Consider the following 20,221-nt stretch of genomic DNA (forward strand, 5'->3'; position numbering starts at 1 on the left):
TATGCTTTGAGGGACGACCATAGTTCGTCAACTGAGGACATCGTCAGTCCAGAAGCCTCGGTTAGAATTTCAAGACTGATTGCAGAGAAGACTACGTGGCAGCGAAGTAGTTGTGGGCATAGAAAAAGTTGTGTGCATGACGAACTTCAGGACCGCATGATCACTCTTGGCAAGAGGGGCGTGCACAGATAAGCCTGACACTGATCTTGGATAGCGTGAGAATACCAGATCCAGCATAGATGGCTGCTGCCCAGACCGATGCCATGTCGGATATTCAACATGTTGCGATAGAAAACAATCTTCAGCCATGTCAAGACGGGCCTGGCCGAACCGGGAAGATGATGTACAAATTGATGCGGCCCAGTCGATCGTGGGAACGTTGAAGTCTCCTAATATCAAACAGTCACGAGAAACTGAAACGAATCTTATCGCTTTGAGTAAATGAGCGTCATCCTAGGGGTCGGCAAGAGACAGCCTGTAGACATCTAACACGGGCAGGCAAAAGCCGGATAGGCTCAGCTCGTAATAGACGGCATCGAATTTTGTTGCGGGTTGAGCATTAGTGGGTAGAATACCGCCGGACGGTTTGAGATCAGATTTTACACACACAGCAACACTTCCACCTCGCCTCTTTTCTGTTACATCTGGAGAATGTGAAGCCCTGTAGGTGGATTTCTGAGTCCTTTACTGTTAGAATCAGCCAAGTCTCGGTGATAGCTATCACATCTGGGGAATCACGCATGGCCAAATTCGCTGAACTTTGGAAATAAGGAGCACGAGTTGGTATAGACGATGCTGAGCTGTGAAGTTTGAGGGGCGGGAATTAGGGAACAAGCAGAATAAGGGGTATCAGAGATAGCATCGTTGTCGGGGGTATCTACTTTACTTCGATTCGCCCTCGCTCCACTTTCCCCATCAGCACTACAGCATGCGACCAGAGGTAGGACATGATTATTCGTGCATCTTGGATGCATAAACCCTTCTCTCCTATCTGTTTTCTCATCTTCAGTTCGGATATTAGGTTTCTCCAGCGAATTCTCTCTCAGTGAGTATTCCTCGCGAAAACCCATATTGGGGTCCTCCCAGGCATGCTTCTGTGTTCTGTTCGGAAAGGTTGAAGCCTCATGATCGGAAGAAAAGATTACTCTTATTGGGCGTGGTCTAGTGTCTGAGGTTAAGTTCACTTAGAATCTTCCTAGCCGAGCGACCTTATGGATACTGACATTTTTGTTGACAGAGAACAATTCTCCAACTAAAACGGAAATAAAATTTGTCATCTTTTAGGCAGTTTATGCCCGTATCACAGGTGGATTCAGCTTTACCATAAATGATTGCTGATCTTCAGTGAGCAAAATGGTCTTTCTGTTCTCTACTGTGAACTGCGGCATTCGATTCTTCATCAGATTACTTAGAAAGGGTGGCTTCATAGCCATCAAACTTCTTCTTCGTTTTGGAGCACCACTCCCCAGATGAACTCACATCAAGATCATTCAGAATTGGTTGAGCTATGGCATTTATGGGAAGGACAAATGAGGGAGAATCCAAACAGATTATATCTTGAGCAGGTTTCGCAGCTAAAATCTTCCCCACTGGGGTTTTGACTACATTTCTTCTTTTTGGGAGAACAATGGTCTTCAGGTGGGTTTGAGTCTACGCTCCTCAATTCAGGTTGGGGAACCTCCGGGACCGAAATGGCAGATGGGGAAGAATCCGCAGATACGATCATGAGTGGAAATGACCGCCAGTTCCTTCGCCTTCTTTGGCCGCTTCGATTTTGATCCCTTCAGTTTGGACGTCTCTAGGGAAGGAATCAAGAGTGGCTCTGTGTCAATAGAAGACTTCGAATGGGATTCAGCCTGTTTATTTAGTAAATGAGCAACAACAGACTTCAGGTGCTCGACCCCTTGTTTGAGCAACATCAGCTGCTCGTTGAGACGTCTGTTAGCAAGACCACCATCCTGATTTCAGGGGCCCCCTGTGAAAGCCTGATATCACCGATCACCTCACCAACAGAATTCTCCAAAATAGGATCAGCAGAGCGAGCCCCTTTCGCAGATCTCAATTTCGAATTGTAGGTAGCTGACATGATAGATGGTTGACAAAAACAATCTTCTATATCTGTCAGGGGCTCTAGGACAAATCTGAGTTATAAGGAATAGTAGGTCCAACTTTAGAATATTGATATGCATGTAAAATGCTCCACATGGTTAAATATAATTTGTTGTGCCATTTAGTACTTCAATATTTGCGTCTGCGTGTGTGAATAAATGTGTTTATATTTTGAGAAGGCTCATGTTTTTGTCTTTCGTTAATTTAATCTCACGTTTTTCCCTTTTAAAATATCTTTATAAAGTAATTTATACGCTGGAGGGAGGGCTGAAGGTTTGTTCTTACTGTAAATCCTCCTTTCTCCCAACAAAGAAAAAAAAAAAGATAGGGATTTTTCATTTGTGCCACTGGTATAATTCAGACACGGGGGAAAAAAAACATCTCGATATCTCCGTCAACTTGTATGTTTCTAATTGTAGCTGTAGTAGTAGTGGTAATTTTTGATAGCAGCAACTACTACTTTTTATGAAGTGGGATGAAGTCCGATCAGTCAAAGAGTTCAAATGTCTACTGTTGTTGATGGAACTTGCAAATAGTGACCTTGACTTTGAGAAAAATCAAGGAGGGGCCAACTATGAACAGTATTTGTGAAGAGTCGTGTACAATCAGAGAGAAACTATAATTAGTATCATTTTCTTTTTCCTTCTTATTCTCCAGGTGTTTATTTCTGTGATTGCAATAAAAAGTATGTTTGCATATTTCGGGTAGTCAAGAAGAAAATAAAGGTTAGCAGGTGCTTACTTCCATAATTTTAACGTGCATTTAATTGTGTTGTTACAATAAAAGGCATTTTTACATATTATTACAAATACATCAAGGTATACAAGTTTCACACATTCCATGCATGAAGAGGTTAAATTTGAAAGTAAGAATTCAGCTTTTTCAAACCAGATGCCAACTAGTGACATTATTACTCTTCATCCATATTTGCCAACAAGAGAATTAAATAAAACCAAATCAAAACAAAAATCACAACTGAGTGGCAATATATATACATATAAAATGTTTTAATCCTGTAATGAGTATATGATTGTAAATACAGCTCTGCTCTTAGTTGCAGTAAAGAGAATGTTAATGAAGGTTATAGAAATGACTTTCAAAAGATGGTGTGTTCTCTCAATTATTCTTCTCCCTCCTCCTCGTCTTCCTCATCATCATCCTCCTCCTCGTCATCATCGTCGTCTTCCTCATCATCATCATCCTCCTCGTCTTCCTCATCATCCTCCTCCTCGTCTTCCTCATCCTCCTCCTCCTCCTTCGCTTGATCCAGTTTTTTTTTCTTGGCAGCAGGATCTCCTGAAAAATCAAAGACAAATCATGCATCCATTAAGAGGGAGGCAATTTGTTTAACGTCCATCCCCACCCACCCACCCCCATATTCTGGCCATCAAACAATGCTATGAAGATGTCCTTGCTGTTAGAAATTCTCCATTCCACCTGTTTATGAAAGCAAAGCTAGAGGATGATTTTTTTAACAGTGACATCAGCAAATATTTCCATAGTTTCTATGTACCAAACTTCCTCAAAAGGCATAGGCTGCAATTGAAGGCAGCTCAAGATCATATGGCAAGAAAACAAACTTTATTCACAGCTAATAAAGTTTATAAAATATGCCCTCTGCCTTCAACAAGTAAAATAGGACTGATGGAAAGATGTAATGCCAATTCTTGTCATACACTTTCTTAAGAATTAACAATGGGATACACTGTTGCCCCTGCCAGTCTTTGTAAAGTGGCAAAATAACTTCAGAGAACTTTCATTGAAGGAAACTACGTAAACCACATGGTTTACTTAGTACAAAAAAGTAACAACCTTCATTGGAATGTAAATAAATTTAACCCTTTTGTTATCAAACTGCCCAAAGCTACCTGAAAAATATTTTGGTTCGTGTGACCAAGCCATCCAAAACCACTTGTAATCACAATCGTAGCAAATCTCAATAGTACATTCGCAAAAATACGTGATTCAACGTGTTATTTTAATTCTGCGAATTTTGGGGGATTTTTTCCCCAAATTTGTTTCTGTGGTGTTTTGAAAAGACTATTTTCTCTTTTTCCTATGAGCTTATTTGAAATCATTATGGCAGAAACAAACCGTTATGCTGATAAGAAGACAAAGCGAAAAAAAGGATAGTTTGTGGTTTCTCACAAGATTAAATGAAATTAAGGCATATTTTGCCATAAATATTACGGGCATTAGAAAGCTACCCAAAATAACAAATTACTGGAGTAGCGATGAACCCTTTGGAGACAAATGTCAAGCATAATGACGAGGTCACAGTTTTTAAAATTGACTCAATATTTACATATAAGAGACACAAACAGTACATGGAGAACCAGGCTTTGATCTCCTATTTAAAATAAAGACTCCTCATTAACTGAGTTCAAAACATAAAATAGTTTATAAACCAGGGAGATATTTATCTATTGATGAGGGTATGGTGGGCTATACAGGCCAAATGCATTTGACAATATATGCCAGGAAAGCCCACAAAATGGGGGATAAAAGTTCGGAAGATTGTGAATCAAAAGCTGGATATTGGTCTGGATTTGAATTTTATATTGGCAAAAGTCAGCATGGCCTAGTGTATGATATGGTCTGGAATTTATCACTTCCATACCATAACCAAAGCCATATATTTTTTGACTGATTTTTCAGTCCAGTCAAACTTGCAGAGAATTTAGATACTGTGGCAGCACACATGTGCTAGTGATCGCTAGTAGAAAAGGACTGCCGTGGGATATAAAAAAAGCAAAATTTAAGAAAAAAAAGTAAAATTCAACAGCAGAAAGGAAATTTGTTAGCGACCACATACAAAGAGGCAGATCAATTTTCTGTCTACCTGTGCATTGTCACATGTAGATGAAAATGGCACGCCATTTGTGAACCTTGATTATAACAGGTACATGGGTGGTGTAGCTTGGCTCAATTAGATGATGTCTTATTATCCAGTTGGCAGACTGGGAAATAAATGGTGGCGATACTTGGTTCGAAAGCGATGCAACCATCTGCAGTTCCATGCAGATGTAGCAACAGAATTAAGAGCTGGTTATTCCTCAAAAAACATAAGTGTTTATGAGAAAAAACAAAGCCTGCCCGAGGGATTTCCCTCTGAATTCAGCCGATCTCCATAATAAAAAAAGGGCTGTTGAAACAACTTTCCATTGTGCATTCTGTAGAGCAGCGTGCTTTACAAGTTTTAATGATAGGAATATTTGTTTGATTTGTATGTGCGATTTGATTATATAAATATATTCAAATTTACTTTGTTTTATTTTTCTTTACGTGTAATTTTAATTTACCTATAAGGTGAGTGACAAATTTTGAGTAATTTCTTTTGTGAATCATTATTGTATATTTGTGTATCTATGCTTGTGGGAGAGCTTATTTAATCTAGTTGATGGTGTGTAAGTATTTTGTTTTCTAGCTTTCTTCACAAATCCCAGTCTTTCGTTTTACCCATACCTTCATGGTACACCTGTCTGTTTAAATTCACCTGATGAATCCAGTAATGTGCAAAACTCTTCTATAGTAACATTTTGTATACCCAATTGAATATTAGCTAATAACCCATTTTCTATAGTGATGTTTGATTAGTCATTTGAGAACCTTTCCTTAAATTTTCTTCCAAAAATCACATTAATATGTTGAATGAAGTCAGACTTAATTTATGATAACGTTAGAAATTAATTGAAATACATAAGGGGTGTGTATTTTGGTCAGAAATAAGGTAATGAAAGGGTTAAACAGAATTAAACACTGTACCTTTAGGTTTCTCGATTTTCCTCTTCAATTCTTTTGATACTGGTACTAATTTTGCATAGAGTGCTATCAAAGGAGTGTCATTAACTACTTTGCCCTGGATCTGTTTCAATGCTTCAGAACACAATTCAGGTGTTTCAAACTTAGCAAATGCATATCTAAATGAAGAAAAAAAGGGGAGGAAAAAAAAAAACACCAATAAGCAATTTGTCACTTTAAGAATTACCTAACTGAATAATCCACTTGGTTTTCATGACAGTAACCAGAGTCTTTCTGTTTAACTATAGGAACCCAAACTAGCAAGTAACAAAACCACAATATTATTCTCTGGATGATATTTCTTTGTGCACACTGAAATGTTTACATAACGAACTTCAATAAAATATTATTGCTGTTAGCTCCTATTTCACACATCACCCTAACATTTTAACATTTTATCAGAATATTTTATAAAGAAAATTTCGACAAAGTACTTTTGTAGGTAATATGGATGTGCCTGGGAAAAAAATCTGTAAATGAAACCATGACAGGTACATTTTTGGAAACACATGCTTGCTAAACCTACTGAGGTATCACGGTATGGGAGGAATCTGAATCAGATATGGCATTGTACTAATTTTGATGTTAGCAGGCATGTGTTGCCAACAATGTACCTTACTCTTTATACCCAATCATGGTTTCATTTACACAGTTTTCTCAGATCAATGAGTAGAAATTATCATTTCCTCTGCAATAGTTCTGAATACACTTTGCAGTAAAATTAGAGAATTGAAGGCTTGAGCAACACGAGGTTAAATTATGTTATGCACCAATCTTCTCTGTGAAATCTGGAATTATGGTTCATATAATTTTCAACCATGGCGTCATGTTTTGAATTTCTGCACTTTCACCATCAAAGTATTCTCTCTTGTCTGACAAAAATTCATTAACATGAATATCAGATTCACCTAAACACATTGTTTTCTTTTAAATTTTGTATATTATCAAGTGTAAAACCTTTGAAGTCCAAACAACTATCTGTTGATGCCATATTATACACTAAAAGCTACAAAATTCAAAACCTTACTTCTTTTTAAGCAATTTTGTAGAGAAGCCAACTACAGCTGGTTTGAGCAAATAAACAGATCATCTCGTCTAGATTTGCTACATCAATAAAACACTAAGTGGGAATAATATTCAGAAAACATAGTTTAATAAACTGAAAAACACATAAAAGTTGGATTTCAGTTAAAAGTCTAGTGAGGTTAAACCACTTACCCTAAAGGCAAATTTGATGCCAACTTGACTGGTAAGGTTACTTGGGCATTCGGAAGTACCTTTTGCAAATCTTCTAATGTTGTCTTTTGAGGGAAACCAGTTATGTACAATTTCTTGGGATCAAGCTTTCCTAGAATTAAGAACATGCAATTCCATATTAACAGATAGAAATTTAGTAATTTTAGTGGCATGAACTTATCTCTTTAAAATGTCCACCCCTAGACCCTTCAACCATAATTCGAAGTAAGACTTTTTCAGATCTGAAGAACACTGCATTGAACCATAGCAAATACTTAATTACTTTCAGATTTAATTGAAATTCACAAGCTTCTTAGAAATATAACATCTTCAAAAATAATAGTAAATAGCAAGTCATTTTAATGCCAAGTCACAAACATAGAAAAAGCTGGTATCTAATTAGCAATTAATTCGGTAAATTTAGACACTACTAGTGGCAACACAAAATAGAAATGCCAATGGAGGCTGAAATTTTATCAGCACTTTATTCAGTAAATGAACAAACAGAATAACATATTTATTTCAAAGAAGAAGTCTGAAACAAACCTCTATGAACCACAGCTTGATTCAGAAATTCTCCTTTTCTAAGAGAACGCAAGAAAGTGTCTAATGATTATTCGATACATTTAGCTAACCAGACTGTAGAATTGTGCTATAAATGGTAACAGAATACACATGCCTTATAAGCCAGACTTTATACAAAACGTAAAAGCATTAGAAATATACTGACAATTTTTAAATTAAAAAAGTTTTCTACAGCAATACTTACCAATTTTAGTTTTTGGACCCTCAGACGTACTTTTTGTAGATGCAAAATCAACAAATATTGGTTTGCCATCAAATTTACATTCTGAAAGTACCTTAAAGTTTTTCTGTGCAGTTGCTTGATCTTTAAATTCTACAAAAGCATATCTAGAAAACAAGAGATCATTTGTTGATTTTACCAGAAAAATATAACCTTACATCAACAACTATATTAACATAAAAAGGGAAACTATTGATAAGAAGCATCTTCACAAAACTTACACTGATGAATCTCGGGATCTCCTCGTTCTGACTACTAATATATCACTTGATAATTTAGAAATTTCATCTCCTGTGATTTTTGCGGGAAGCTGTTTTACAAAAAGTGTTCGTTTGTTCCTTTCATTAAAGGACTCTGAAATGAAAAGAAAAATTTACAATAAATTTGATGAAGATGAAATTAAACTCTCAGTTTTAGAAACATACTCACAAAGAACTATATATAAAGAACACCCAACAAAATTAGGCAGTTGAGTTATTGCCAAATTTCAAGGAACTAATCAGAACTAAAAATTTTATGTAGAAAAGAATATTAACCTTTCCGTTACTATATTTCTAAGGAAAACCATACCCTTATGAGTTTCAATTAAATTCTAAAGTCGCCACAAATTTAGACTGGTTTCATTAAACAACTGCAACTATCTTACTTATTGACAAATGTGATTTTTGGAATACAATTGAAGAAAAGGTTTCGAATTCTATTGTATAACTTGTTTTAAAGTCACACTAATCACAGATAAATACATGTAAACCACAAGCTAACTTCTTTCTCAGTGTCTGTACAGTGCAATGGTTTGTTCCTGTAGTGATTACTTCAAACAAGCTTACAATTGCTTGATTTCTCAGAATCACTACCTGACAGAATAAAACTTATCCAATTCTAAAAGTTGGTTGGTTGGTTGAGCTAAAAAAAATTTGGGGCTGACTGTAGCCAAGTTGATAACAAAAGAGTTAAACCACAGAAACCAACTTCAAAATATGTTCCTGATTATATTCAAGCATTAAGCTTTAGAGTAATCAAAAAACAATCTATATTTTTTAATTTGATCTTGAGACACAGAAACCATCATGCTTTTGCTAACTGTTGTGAAAGACCAAACAATGATAAAAATGCAAACAAATCTAGATTATACAATATCAGAAATGGAGCCAAAAGGAAAACATCTATGCAGGAATACAAAGTCAGTACCAGAGTTATAGTTTAACCATTTCAATACCAACCTGGCTGAAACCGCCTCTGGCTCATAAGTTCTGAATAAAAATCTTCCACCAAACCTTAGTCACAATTTCCCAATGATCACACAGTAATGAACTTCTGCTACCGGCAGTAATAAATTGTGGGGGAGGACATATGTCAACCCCAGCACTCAGCTGGTGCTTAAGCGGAAGTTGACTTCAATGGAATTTGAACTTTTGACATAAAGAGAGACAAAACGCCACCAAGTATTTTGCGCAGCATACTAGCAAATCTGTCAGTTCACTGATAATAATGGAACTAAAGAATTTCTACAAGAAACAGATCGCTGCAGTTATGACTGACCAACTGGGTTATCTCTCTTCTGAACAGTCTTTCAAATGAGTTATATTCAACTGTCCTCTCCCTCTTTGATTATTCCAAACACTAATTGCAGCAACAAGCCACCATGCAGGATATATACCATATAAGCGCATGTAATGCATGCACTTATTTTTTTTCGCAAAAATAATCTTTCAGGGGTGTGTAAATTACATCAGTAGATCATTTCCAGAATCTTTTTTTTGTTACAAAAAAATGTACAAAATGTCACACAAGATGTATTTTAGTTAGAAATCATCATCATCATTTAATGTCCATTTTCCATGCTAGCATGGGTTGGACGGTTCAACTGGGGTCTGGGAAGCCAGAAGGCTGCGCCAGGCCCAGTCTGATCTGGCAGTGTTTCTACAGCTGGATACCCTTCCTAACGCCAACCACTCCGAGAGTGTAGTGGGTGCTTTATATGTGCCACCTACCTGCACAGGTGCCAGACGAGGCTGGCAAAAGGTCACGATCGGATGGTGCTTTTTACGTGCCACCGGCATGGGAGCCAGACGAGGCTGGCAATGGCCACAATCGGATGGTGCTTTTTACGTGCCACCGGCATGAAGGCCTGTCGGGGCAGCGCTGGCAACGGCCACATTCGTAAAATATAGTAACAAAAGAGTTAAACTACAGCTACAATATATTTATAAATTCTACTTACTCAGCTGTTCTTGATATGCTTCTTGTAGGTTTTCAGTAAGATCCTTTTGTCCAGTTTCTGCTTGTTTGGCAGGAGTGGCTGTCTCTGTTTTCTTAGCCTTTGGTGTTTTGGCAGGGGTGGCTGCCTCTGTCTTTTTAGCTTTGCCACCTTTTGGTGTTTTGGCTGGAGTAACCTCCTCTGTTTTCTTGGGTGTTTTTGCTGCTGTATCTTTACCCTTACCAGCTTTAGGTGTCTTGGCAGGAGTAGCTGTCGCGGTTTTCTTAGCTTTCTCCTCTTTAGGGGTCTTGGCAGGGGTAGCTGCCTTCTTAGTCTCTTTGCCACGGATTGCTTTAAGCATTGCTTCCAGATCCTTTTCATCTAGTTTTAGAAAAGTATTATTAAATAATGTATCAAGTGTAAACAGAAAACTTAAGATGCAAACAAAAGGAAATGAATAGCTGAAATATACCTATTTCATCATCATCGTCGTCGTCATCATCATCCTCATCGTCGTCATCATCATCCTCATCGTCCTCCTCATCATCGTCGTCATCATCATCCTCATCGTCGTCATCATCTGATGCCATGACAAGTTCCTTTATGTGATCAACATCCATCTCTTCATCCTCCTCCTCCTCTTCATCATCATCTTCTTCCTGTAGAAATAATTAGTCTATCAGAAAATACACTTCATGACAATTATACAACTCTATTTATACTCCCTGTAATGCTAGTAATGCTGGCAAGCTAACTTTGTAACCAAAGTTTAATCTTACCATCATAGAAAATGTATCCATGAATTTTATAATAGACAAAGAGTGTAGGTACTAATTAAGAGTAGTCCTGGTGCGCACAGTCGCACTAGCTAGTCATGACTAGACGATCCTACGACTACCTTGCAAAGTAAATAAAACAGTTTTTTTTACACAAAGTAATTAATTTTTTTTAAACGAAGTAAATAAAACAAAAACACAAAGGATCGATTAGTCACGACAGATAGCGTGGATGTGTGAATTGCGCACCGGGACCACTCTGTACCAAGAGTGTACATGCACAAGTAAACAAAAGTAGCAGAGAGTAACCCTTTCGTTACTATATTTCTGACCAAAATACACCCCTTATGTGTTTCAATTAATTTCTAACGTAATCATAAATTTAGTCTGGTTTCATTAAACAACTATAACTTTTTTTATTTATCAATATATTAACATGAATTTTGGAAGATAATTTAATGAAATGTTCTCAACCAATTCTATACTATAATTTTTGTCACAAAGTGACTCTAATTGCAGGTAGATACAGGTAAATTCAACATAATATAAAATTATTAAAATTTTGTTCAAACATCGCTATAGAAAATGGGTTATTAGCTAATATTTAATTGGGTATACAACAAAATTTTACGATAGAATTTGTTATTCTGGGTAACTTTCTGATACCCATAATAATATTTATGGCAAAATAGGCCTTAATTTCATTTAAGGTTGTGGGAAATAACAAACTATCCTTTCTTTCGCTTTGTTTACGTTTAGCGCAACGGTTCGTTTCCACCGTAATGATTTCAAATAGGCTCATTCAAAAAAGTAAAAAGAAATAGTTTAAGGCTTTACTCTTCTGGGAAAGTCTGTGGCTTGGTCCAGTTTCTTCAGAAAAATCACCGAAAGAAACAGTTTTTAAATTTTCACTCCATTCAGGTGCCAATTCATTTTCTTTATCGCTGTTGGAGCTCTCAGATTCACTATCAAATACCACATGCTTTTTTTTTTTTCAGTCATAGAGTTAGATTTATGAAGGTCTTCAGCAGAAAATCCTTCGAATTCTGACTCGCTGCTTGATATAATGAAATTTGTATCCATTTTTTGTCAGAATTACAAATTTTGAAAACACAATAGGAACAAATTTCGGAAAAAAATCTCCCATAATTCACGGAATTAAAATTACACTTCGATTTTTGTACAAAACTGTATTTGAAGTGTTTACGAAGTATAATACGTGTTTTCACGAATGTACTAAAGAGATTTACTCTGATATTCTCATTTAAATATGAATAGGTAAATTCGGGCGGTTTGGTCACATTAACCAAAATTTTTTCGGGTGGTTTGGTAACGAAAGAGTTAAAGGCCAAGTATTTCAACCACTGGATAATCTGGGAGGATTGCAAGGAAAACGGTTTTCATCATATCAATAATTGTGCAGTCCAATTCAAAGCAGACAAATTGATAAAAGCTTTGACAAGATGAATCCAAATAGCAGTCCATGTTTCTAAACCATAAAAGAAAGTAATCAACCCTTCAGCATTCAGATTCCTGTGAAATTCATCATACATTATCTTGTAGCTTTTAGATTTTGATGATGTGGTTGTTTATTTTTAGAATAACACAGTAGGGTAGGTGTGAGAGGCCTCATCTAGTTTGATTGAGCATAAAACAGAATATTTTGGCTGGTTTGGATGCTAAAACATTAAGCCTTTGTGATTTCTTTTTGTAGGATTTTAACAAATACCAAAACAAAAACATATATATATTTATATATATATACTGAAGCCCTTACCTCATCTTTTTTTGCAACAGGTTTCTTTTTATTTGACTTGGGTGGTGTCTTTGTAGTCACATTTTTGGACTTTGGCTAAAATTCAAAAGATCCAAGTATTATTATTCAATAACATTGTCATATTTTAGCATCCGACAGCATAAAGAAAATAAACACACACACTAATACATATCTTAAAATGAGTATTTTTAAATTTTCTCCTATCAATCTTTATCTTATACAAAGATTTTTGATGCAAATCTAAATGGAAGACCAGATATTTCAACTAATGATCAATGATAGCCAGGTAATCAAATTACTGATAACATAAATAAAGACTTTAAGAGTGAGGAAACTTGCCAAAAGTAGCACATACAATAGGTTCTGAAAATGGAGTCTTCCAAAAATAATACACAAGACATGATATTATGCTCCTGTAGCTTTTGTTCAATATGAAGGGTGGGAGAAAACAAACCAGACATCGAGCAGCTGGATATGCAGGTAAAATGAACATATTCTGCCAAATGGCATCCTATTCTTCAGCTTTGTTATGGTCTAGTAACAAACAAGTATATTCTAGACCTGTCCTATGTTTAGAGATAAATTTATCCTCCAAGAGCCACATTCTGCTTTCTAAATAATTTTAGAATTAATTGAAATATTACATTGTGTATTTTCCCAACAGTGAGACCATTATTTCACGAATACTCAACACAGCCTAATCAAGCACACTATTTGTATTCCTATTGAAATGCTCCTTGTTTAAATTGAGACTTTAAAACTTTTTAAAACAAGACATTTATACTACAGAGCCAGAGGTCTGCTGAGATATATCTTCTAAGCACATCTTTAAAGTGCAACCAGTTTTGAATACAAATGCACAGGAGAGAAGTTTGCTTACCGACAACGTTACAAGTTCAGTCCCACTGTTTAGCACCTTGGGTAAGCGTCTACTATAGCCCTGAACCAACCAAAGCCCATTTATGCATGCATTATACATGTATGTGTGCTATTTATCAATAAATTACTTGAAGATTCTATCTTAGAGATACCACCCCACTAATATAGTAAATAGAATAGTGAAAAAAAAAAAAGGTATTCTTTCAATATGACACGACAAAACCAAAACATGGAAGAAAGCTAATGGGTTGTACATGTGTGCATGCTTGTTCTTGTCTTGTTTTTTTTGTAATTACGTGTAGTGGAATATAGATATAACGAAATTATTTTACATACACACATGAAGCAGGTAAGAACAAACATGCAAGGATTATGCAGGTAAGAACAAATATGCAGACATTGCTGGCATAATTTCATTATATTTATATTCCACAAAACAAGCACAGACACATACAACCCATTAACTTTCATCTCCTCCTCCCATTTCGTCAACTGACAGTTGACAACAGTCACGGAAACAGCTGAATTGACTTGTTTTGATTTTGTGGCGTCACATAAAAATACAAAAAAGAAAAGAAAAAAAAAACTTACTGTTGCAGCTGATTTAAGACCATTTTGTTTCTTAGCAGATAGGACTTTCTTAGCAGACAGAACTGGCCGGGGTGTATCAACTTGTGCTTTTACAGCACTCTGCAAAGGAAAAACAGAAACACTAACAAACTCATTTCATAAATTTAACAGAACTCTTCCGAACTTTTGCAGCAGCAAATGTGTTTAAAAATAAAAACTCCCATAAGGACATGCGAATGAAGTAGTTGTCGAAGCAAAAACTGCCAAGCTTACAAACTGGATTAACCCTTTAGTATTTAAACCGGCCAAAAATATTCTGCCTATTTTATGTTCAAATTGGCCAGATCTGGTCTCTCACACCAACCCTACAATATCATTTTAGAAATTAACAGCTTCCTCATCAAATTCTCATAACTACAAGATAATGCATGATTAGTTCAAAACTGTGGATGAAAAAGCATAAATTTGGGCAGAATAATGCAAACACTAAAGGGTTAAATCCCAAAAAGAAAGTTTTAAAAAGCTAATTGTGAGCAACACTGGTGATAGGAGATTGATTGCTTACTCTCAAAGCATGAAGCCAAAATGAAAATGTTTGGGTTCTAATGCAGCATTAACTGTGCTCAGGTTATTGTACCAGCCAATCATAAAACTATCAGTTATGAGGGTTGTAAAACAATGGTCCTTGAGAAAACCTCAACTTTGGAGTCTTAGAACAGGTGTGGTGTTAACTTGATACTGATACAATGCACATACACAGAACACAAATGTCATTTTACATCCTTTATTACAATAGATGCACAAAATTCGTGCTATCTTATATATCTTTGATAAGGTTTCATCTTCCACTATTTTTCACATATTACTGCTACCTCAATTAGCACCAACACTTTCAGAAGGCTCTCATGTCTTGCAAAGCAACTTCTGTAGCACTGTCGTCACAAACACACACACAAAGAATTTAGAGATAAAAAAAATGGTCAAATAGATGTTAAAACTGCTTACCCCTTTCTTTTTTGCTGAATTAGGTGTTTTGCGCTTTGGAGTATTGGCCACCTAATAAAAGAAACAACTTCTGTTAAATATCTTCAATTGCAATCTCAAAATGAACAAAATAAAAAAGAAAAAATATGTGAAGACAACCAGTTCTTATCCAAATATGAGCATTTCAAAATGTACTGAATTTTGTTTTCTCCAGACATTTTAATATTTTTGCAATAGATGTGAATAAGTGGCAGTGATAATTCCAACATGCAGCCAGGATAGCATAGCATAGCATGTCTCATTTGCTTATTGGTGATTTGTTAATTAGTTCTAATGCTTCTAATGGAAAAAAGAGAAAAGCAATTTCTTTGGAAATTGTCCAGTGTCATCGTTTTAGCGTCCACTATTCCATGCTTGCATAGGTTGGACCAAGTTTGCGCGCACTCGCGCAAGCTAGTCGGAAGTAGTCGATCCTACGACTTGCGCGTATGTTTGTATTTCAAGGCTGAATACATATCAAAGGTACTACTAGCAAACAGTGATCCCGGTGTGCGCACTCGCGCAAGCTAGTCGTAAGTAGTCGATCCTACGACTTTTAGCCCAAACCCTAACCTTTGTTTATAAAAATAATTTATTTGCTTAGTTTAATTTTTTTACACAAATTAACATTTTCCAAACAAAGTAAATAAATTATTTTTATACACAAAGGTTAGGGTTAAAAGTCGTTGTAGGATCAACTACTTACGACTAGCTGGCGTGCACCGGGACCACTGTTCGCTAGTAGTACCGATAGAAATATCTGCCAAAACAAATGATGCCCCTGAACTGTTTTATTGGTGAAACAACATGCCTGAATATTCTTCGAAAATTATAAGATTGAGTGGAGAATAGGAGTGGGTTGTAATCAAGTATTAGACATACCAAACAGGTGGTTAAGACATTTTCTATAATTTTTTGGCATTCTTTCGATACGAGTCCCGTTTACATTTGAAGATCGTTACTTTCCGTAAAATTGTTATTTGTTTTATATATGTGGGGTTATGGGTATCAATTTTTTTCTTCAGAAATGTAAACAAACCCACATGGGTTTACCGAATGATCGCCATTTTTTTTTTTACTCACTGCAAATATTTGAGAACCGCAATGCTAATACTCTTTTACCTGTTTCAGTCATTTGACTGCGGCCATGCTGGAGCACCGCCTTTAATCGAGCAACTCGACCCCGTGTTTGGTAAGCCCAGTACTTATTCTATCGGACTCTTTTGCCGAACCGCTAAGTAACGGGGACACAAACGCACCAGCATCGGTTGTCAAGCAATGCTAGGGGGACAAACACAGACACACATTGATGAACATTTAGGGCTACTTTCAAAGATGTAGAAGCAAGAGATATATGACCATCAGGGTCAAATAAGGTACCAATACTTAGGATAAAGGCACAGGTTCACTAGTATGTTGAATGCTTGGAGGAAGATTTGAAATAATGCTCTAGAATTAACTCCAGGCTTCTTTCTCTTATAAATTTACTTTTTCAACTTGTCTCGTAAACAGGAGTGGCTGTGTGGTAAGTAGCTTGTTTCCGGGTTCAGTCCCACTGCGTGGCACCTTGGGCAAGTGTCTTCTACTAATAGCCTCGGGCCGACCAAAGTCTTGTGTGGATTTGGTAGACGGAAACTGAAAGAAGCCCGTCGTATATTTTAAGTTCTGCCACTTAACCAACTAAATTGAAGTGAGTTTAACATTTTACCTCTAGTGTTTATCCATATTTATGTGGATGCATATAGGGCTTCAAATTTAACTATGGGGGCGATGTTACGGTTCTAGTACCGTTTACGTCAACTGACCACGTGTATTTGTTTATATATGATCGTCGATTTCCGTAAAAACCTAATTTTTTTTACAAATGAGGTTGGGGGCAAATGGGATCTTTTGAAGTAATGAAAGCGAAAGAGACTGAGAGAGCGATTGTATGAGAGAAATTCTTTTGAAGTTAACGTGCATGGGAAGCATTGATGTACATATATACACACACACGCACTACAAAAAGTGAGTTGAATACACACACAGCAACAACCAGTCTCTTCACACACACTAACAAAAGAACTTCACTTACACACCATACTTTCTGTCTCGCACACACACACATGTACATCAACGCTTCCCATGCACGGTAACTTCAAAAGAACTTCCCTCCTCATACAATTGCTCTCTCTAGTCTCTTTCGCTTTCATAACTTTAAAAGACCCCATTTCCAACCAACCCCATATGTAAAAGATTTTTTTACGGAAATCGACGATCATATATAAACAAATACACGTGGTCAGTTGACGTAAACGGTACTAGAACCGTAAGATCGCCAAATTTTTTTTAACCCAACTCCCCTCCCACACACCCTTAAAAAATTTAAATGGGGGGGGGAAAAGGTGTGAAATTGAAACTTCTGGGTTTTTTTTCTTTACATATTCGTTATCTCCGATATCTAAAACACCCTGGAAAATGTATTTCAAAAAAAGAAATGCATTTTTCAAGGAGAGGTGCGAAAGGTGTAGTCCGATGAGTGAAAGTAAGATAATGAATATATCCCTAAATAAATTGTGGGGACAAAGATCGGATTCAAATATCACTAAAGAAAGTGATTGATTATACAGATGTTATCCTTGATGGAATTTGGTTTTAGTAAACGTTTTTTAACGATGTAATTGTCTTCGGTTATACAATCAGTTTAGTCCCTACACATATTTGAAGAATCTGATCATTTTGAAGAAAATCGATGGGACCAATATTTTAACAGCAATACTTGAGACTGAATATTCATTTATAATCACGATGTATTATGACTAATGAGCAAAAGGCAACCTTCAGTTAATGTTACTGTAGTTGTGCTAAATATAATCTTGTTTACACTTTTGAGAGTAAAAGATCTCCACCCGTTAACAAAAACGATGTCGTTAATAGATTAATATGAATACACTTGTTTCTCGATGCTTTTCAAAGAGATAAAATGTAAAGGATATATTTCTTCCATTCTTTAATTTTCGAAATTGCTCATTTAGAAATTTCCATGCGAAACTTCGCCATTTCCATCAGTATTTTGTAGATTACAAAAAATATATAGTTACATAAATTGGTCGAAGCGTTACGTCTGTGCAATTTACGCCGTTTATTTGCAAGCCACACTCTTTAATAGTTAACAATTAAGTCTATTTTATTTACATAAAACCCAAGCTACTCTGAATAAATGAGCAGTGGCTTAATTTTTTTTTATCTTGCCACATCGAAAAATCATATTCCCACCCAAGATAGACAGATATTAAAGCCAATAGCAAAGCGACAAAAAAAAAAAAAAGACCATTACGAAATATCAAATTGACCCCGATATGTCGCCATGAAAAAGAAACTTCACCAGCTGCTAAATTAATACTACAGAAAAAATAGTTACAATTAATGCCTAAAATTAAAAAAGATTTTATTTTAATGTATAAGAATTTAAATTATGTATGATCTCACTAAAAAAAAAATTCTATGTCAATACGTAACATGTTCCCTCGTGTACATGAGGTCCACGTGTTCGCTGAAAAATCGTGGGTGTAAATTTGCGTATGGATTTCGTTCGTTTTATAGTAAAAAATTCGACCCACTAAAATAACATTTATTCAATATCATAAATTAGTTTTCTCCACAGTAGGTCAGCCTTCTTTCGCCTGAGACTTATCTAGATCACCGATTTCGCCATCACGGACTACTCATTCTACACGTGTGAACGATGTTACATATTCCAGATCATGAAGTCAGCTCGGGAACCTTCAAGAACGACAAACGTGCAAAATTGATCGGCGGTTTGGTTCTAGGTTTTAATATCAGTTTAAATAAATGGCTGCCATATTAACAGCAGAGATGTGTTAATAATAATAATTTAACTACTAATAGATTTATCTAGTTACATTCATAGAGAAACAGAACAGTCACCCTAACGAGATTTACAATTATTAAAACTACAACAAAAATGTAATGCTAATAATTAATTACATGCTAAACAGCAAAATATTTGATATTTAAAATAATAACCATCATTTATAAATAAATCAATTTAAATTTTCACTTAAGAGATCGACTGTTATTTAAACAAGGTTAGGTAAAGCAACATTCGCAACGGCAAAGTGTAATGCTAATTAATTACATGCTAAACAGCAAAATATTTGATATTTAAAACAATAACCATCATTTATAAATAAATCAATTTAAATTTTCACTTTAGAGATCGACTGTTATTTAAACAAGGTTTAGGTAATGCTTAACAACGGCAACATTCGCAACGGTAAAATTCGCAAGCACGTGTTGCATTCTCAAACACATCAGCAAAAGGATCGCGTCATCACAATTCAATAGGTATAAAAGAAGTAATTCCATCTATTTTTTTTTTTTTTTTTTTTTGATGATAAAGATGCAGAAAATCAAAATAGATTCACTAATTTGAAAACTGATTTTCACAAAAGCAAAAATCCAGCTTGAGTTTCAGAGAAATTTGGTTGAACGAAGAAGCTGTGAGTACTCAAGTACAAGAAGGAAGCACGTGGATGAAATAACAGAAGATTATTATTTTTAAAAAACCCACTGGAAATTTAAGATTTTTCCAGGAAAAAGTATTGTAGGATTGTAAGGAATAACATGTACAAACTTACTTTACTAGTATTCATTTTGCTCCTTGCTCTCTATAAATACACGATTACCAGAGAGATTCCTTAACGTCAGGAATGGAGTACGTCCGAGTACTATACAGGATAATCAGGAAAAGGAAGGAACGGTTTTTTTTTTAATCCTTTTTAACTAATGAAATGCACGAACGTCACAGATAGCAACAAACAGCGCCACACACAATAGGTGTTCGGAAGCTATAAAAGTCAAGGGAAATAATTCGAAAAAATTTCTTTAGTTTTCTGGTTTTCATATATTTGAAATAAAACGTCTATTTTCTCTCATCGAAACTACAAGCCTTTGCCTAAATAAGAAACTATTAACTTGAATTATTCATTATTCAAATTAATGCCTTTCTCTCAAAACATATGTCCCATAAGAACATAAATGTTTAT

At 35.7% G+C, this 20,221-nt stretch overlaps 1 protein-coding gene across 1 annotated transcript; it reads right to left on the minus strand.

The window, feature by feature from the left end:
* Positions 1–3,085: 3,085 nt before the first annotated feature.
* LOC115211770 (nucleolin) lies at positions 3,086–19,966 on the minus strand. Its single transcript, XM_029780442.2, has 11 exons — positions 19,814–19,966; positions 15,156–15,206; positions 14,172–14,270; positions 12,702–12,776; positions 10,621–10,807; positions 10,173–10,529; positions 8,173–8,305; positions 7,916–8,058; positions 7,129–7,258; positions 5,875–6,029; positions 3,086–3,405 (listed from the first exon to the last, which is right to left on the minus strand). Exons 1-11 carry the CDS (start codon positions 19,826–19,828, stop codon positions 3,230–3,232), a joined length of 1,521 nt encoding a protein of 506 aa, XP_029636302.2. The 5' UTR covers positions 19,829–19,966; the 3' UTR covers positions 3,086–3,229.
* Positions 19,967–20,221: the final 255 nt, after the last annotated feature.

Source organism: Octopus sinensis, linkage group LG5 (assembly GCF_006345805.1).
Source record: "Octopus sinensis linkage group LG5, ASM634580v1, whole genome shotgun sequence".
NCBI classification, from domain to species: Eukaryota; Metazoa; Mollusca; class Cephalopoda; order Octopoda; family Octopodidae; genus Octopus; species Octopus sinensis.

Excerpts from the sequence above, each read along its gene's own strand:
- LOC115211770 (XM_029780442.2), bottom strand. Across the intron at positions 8,059-8,172 it reads AGATCCCGAGATTCATCAGT|ATATGCTTTTGTAGAATTTA; the intron begins GTAAGTTTTGTG and ends CTTGTTTTCTAG. Across the intron at positions 6,030-7,128 it reads GCATCAAATTTGCCTTTAGG|ATATGCATTTGCTAAGTTTG; the intron begins GTAAGTGGTTTA and ends TTCTTCATTTAG.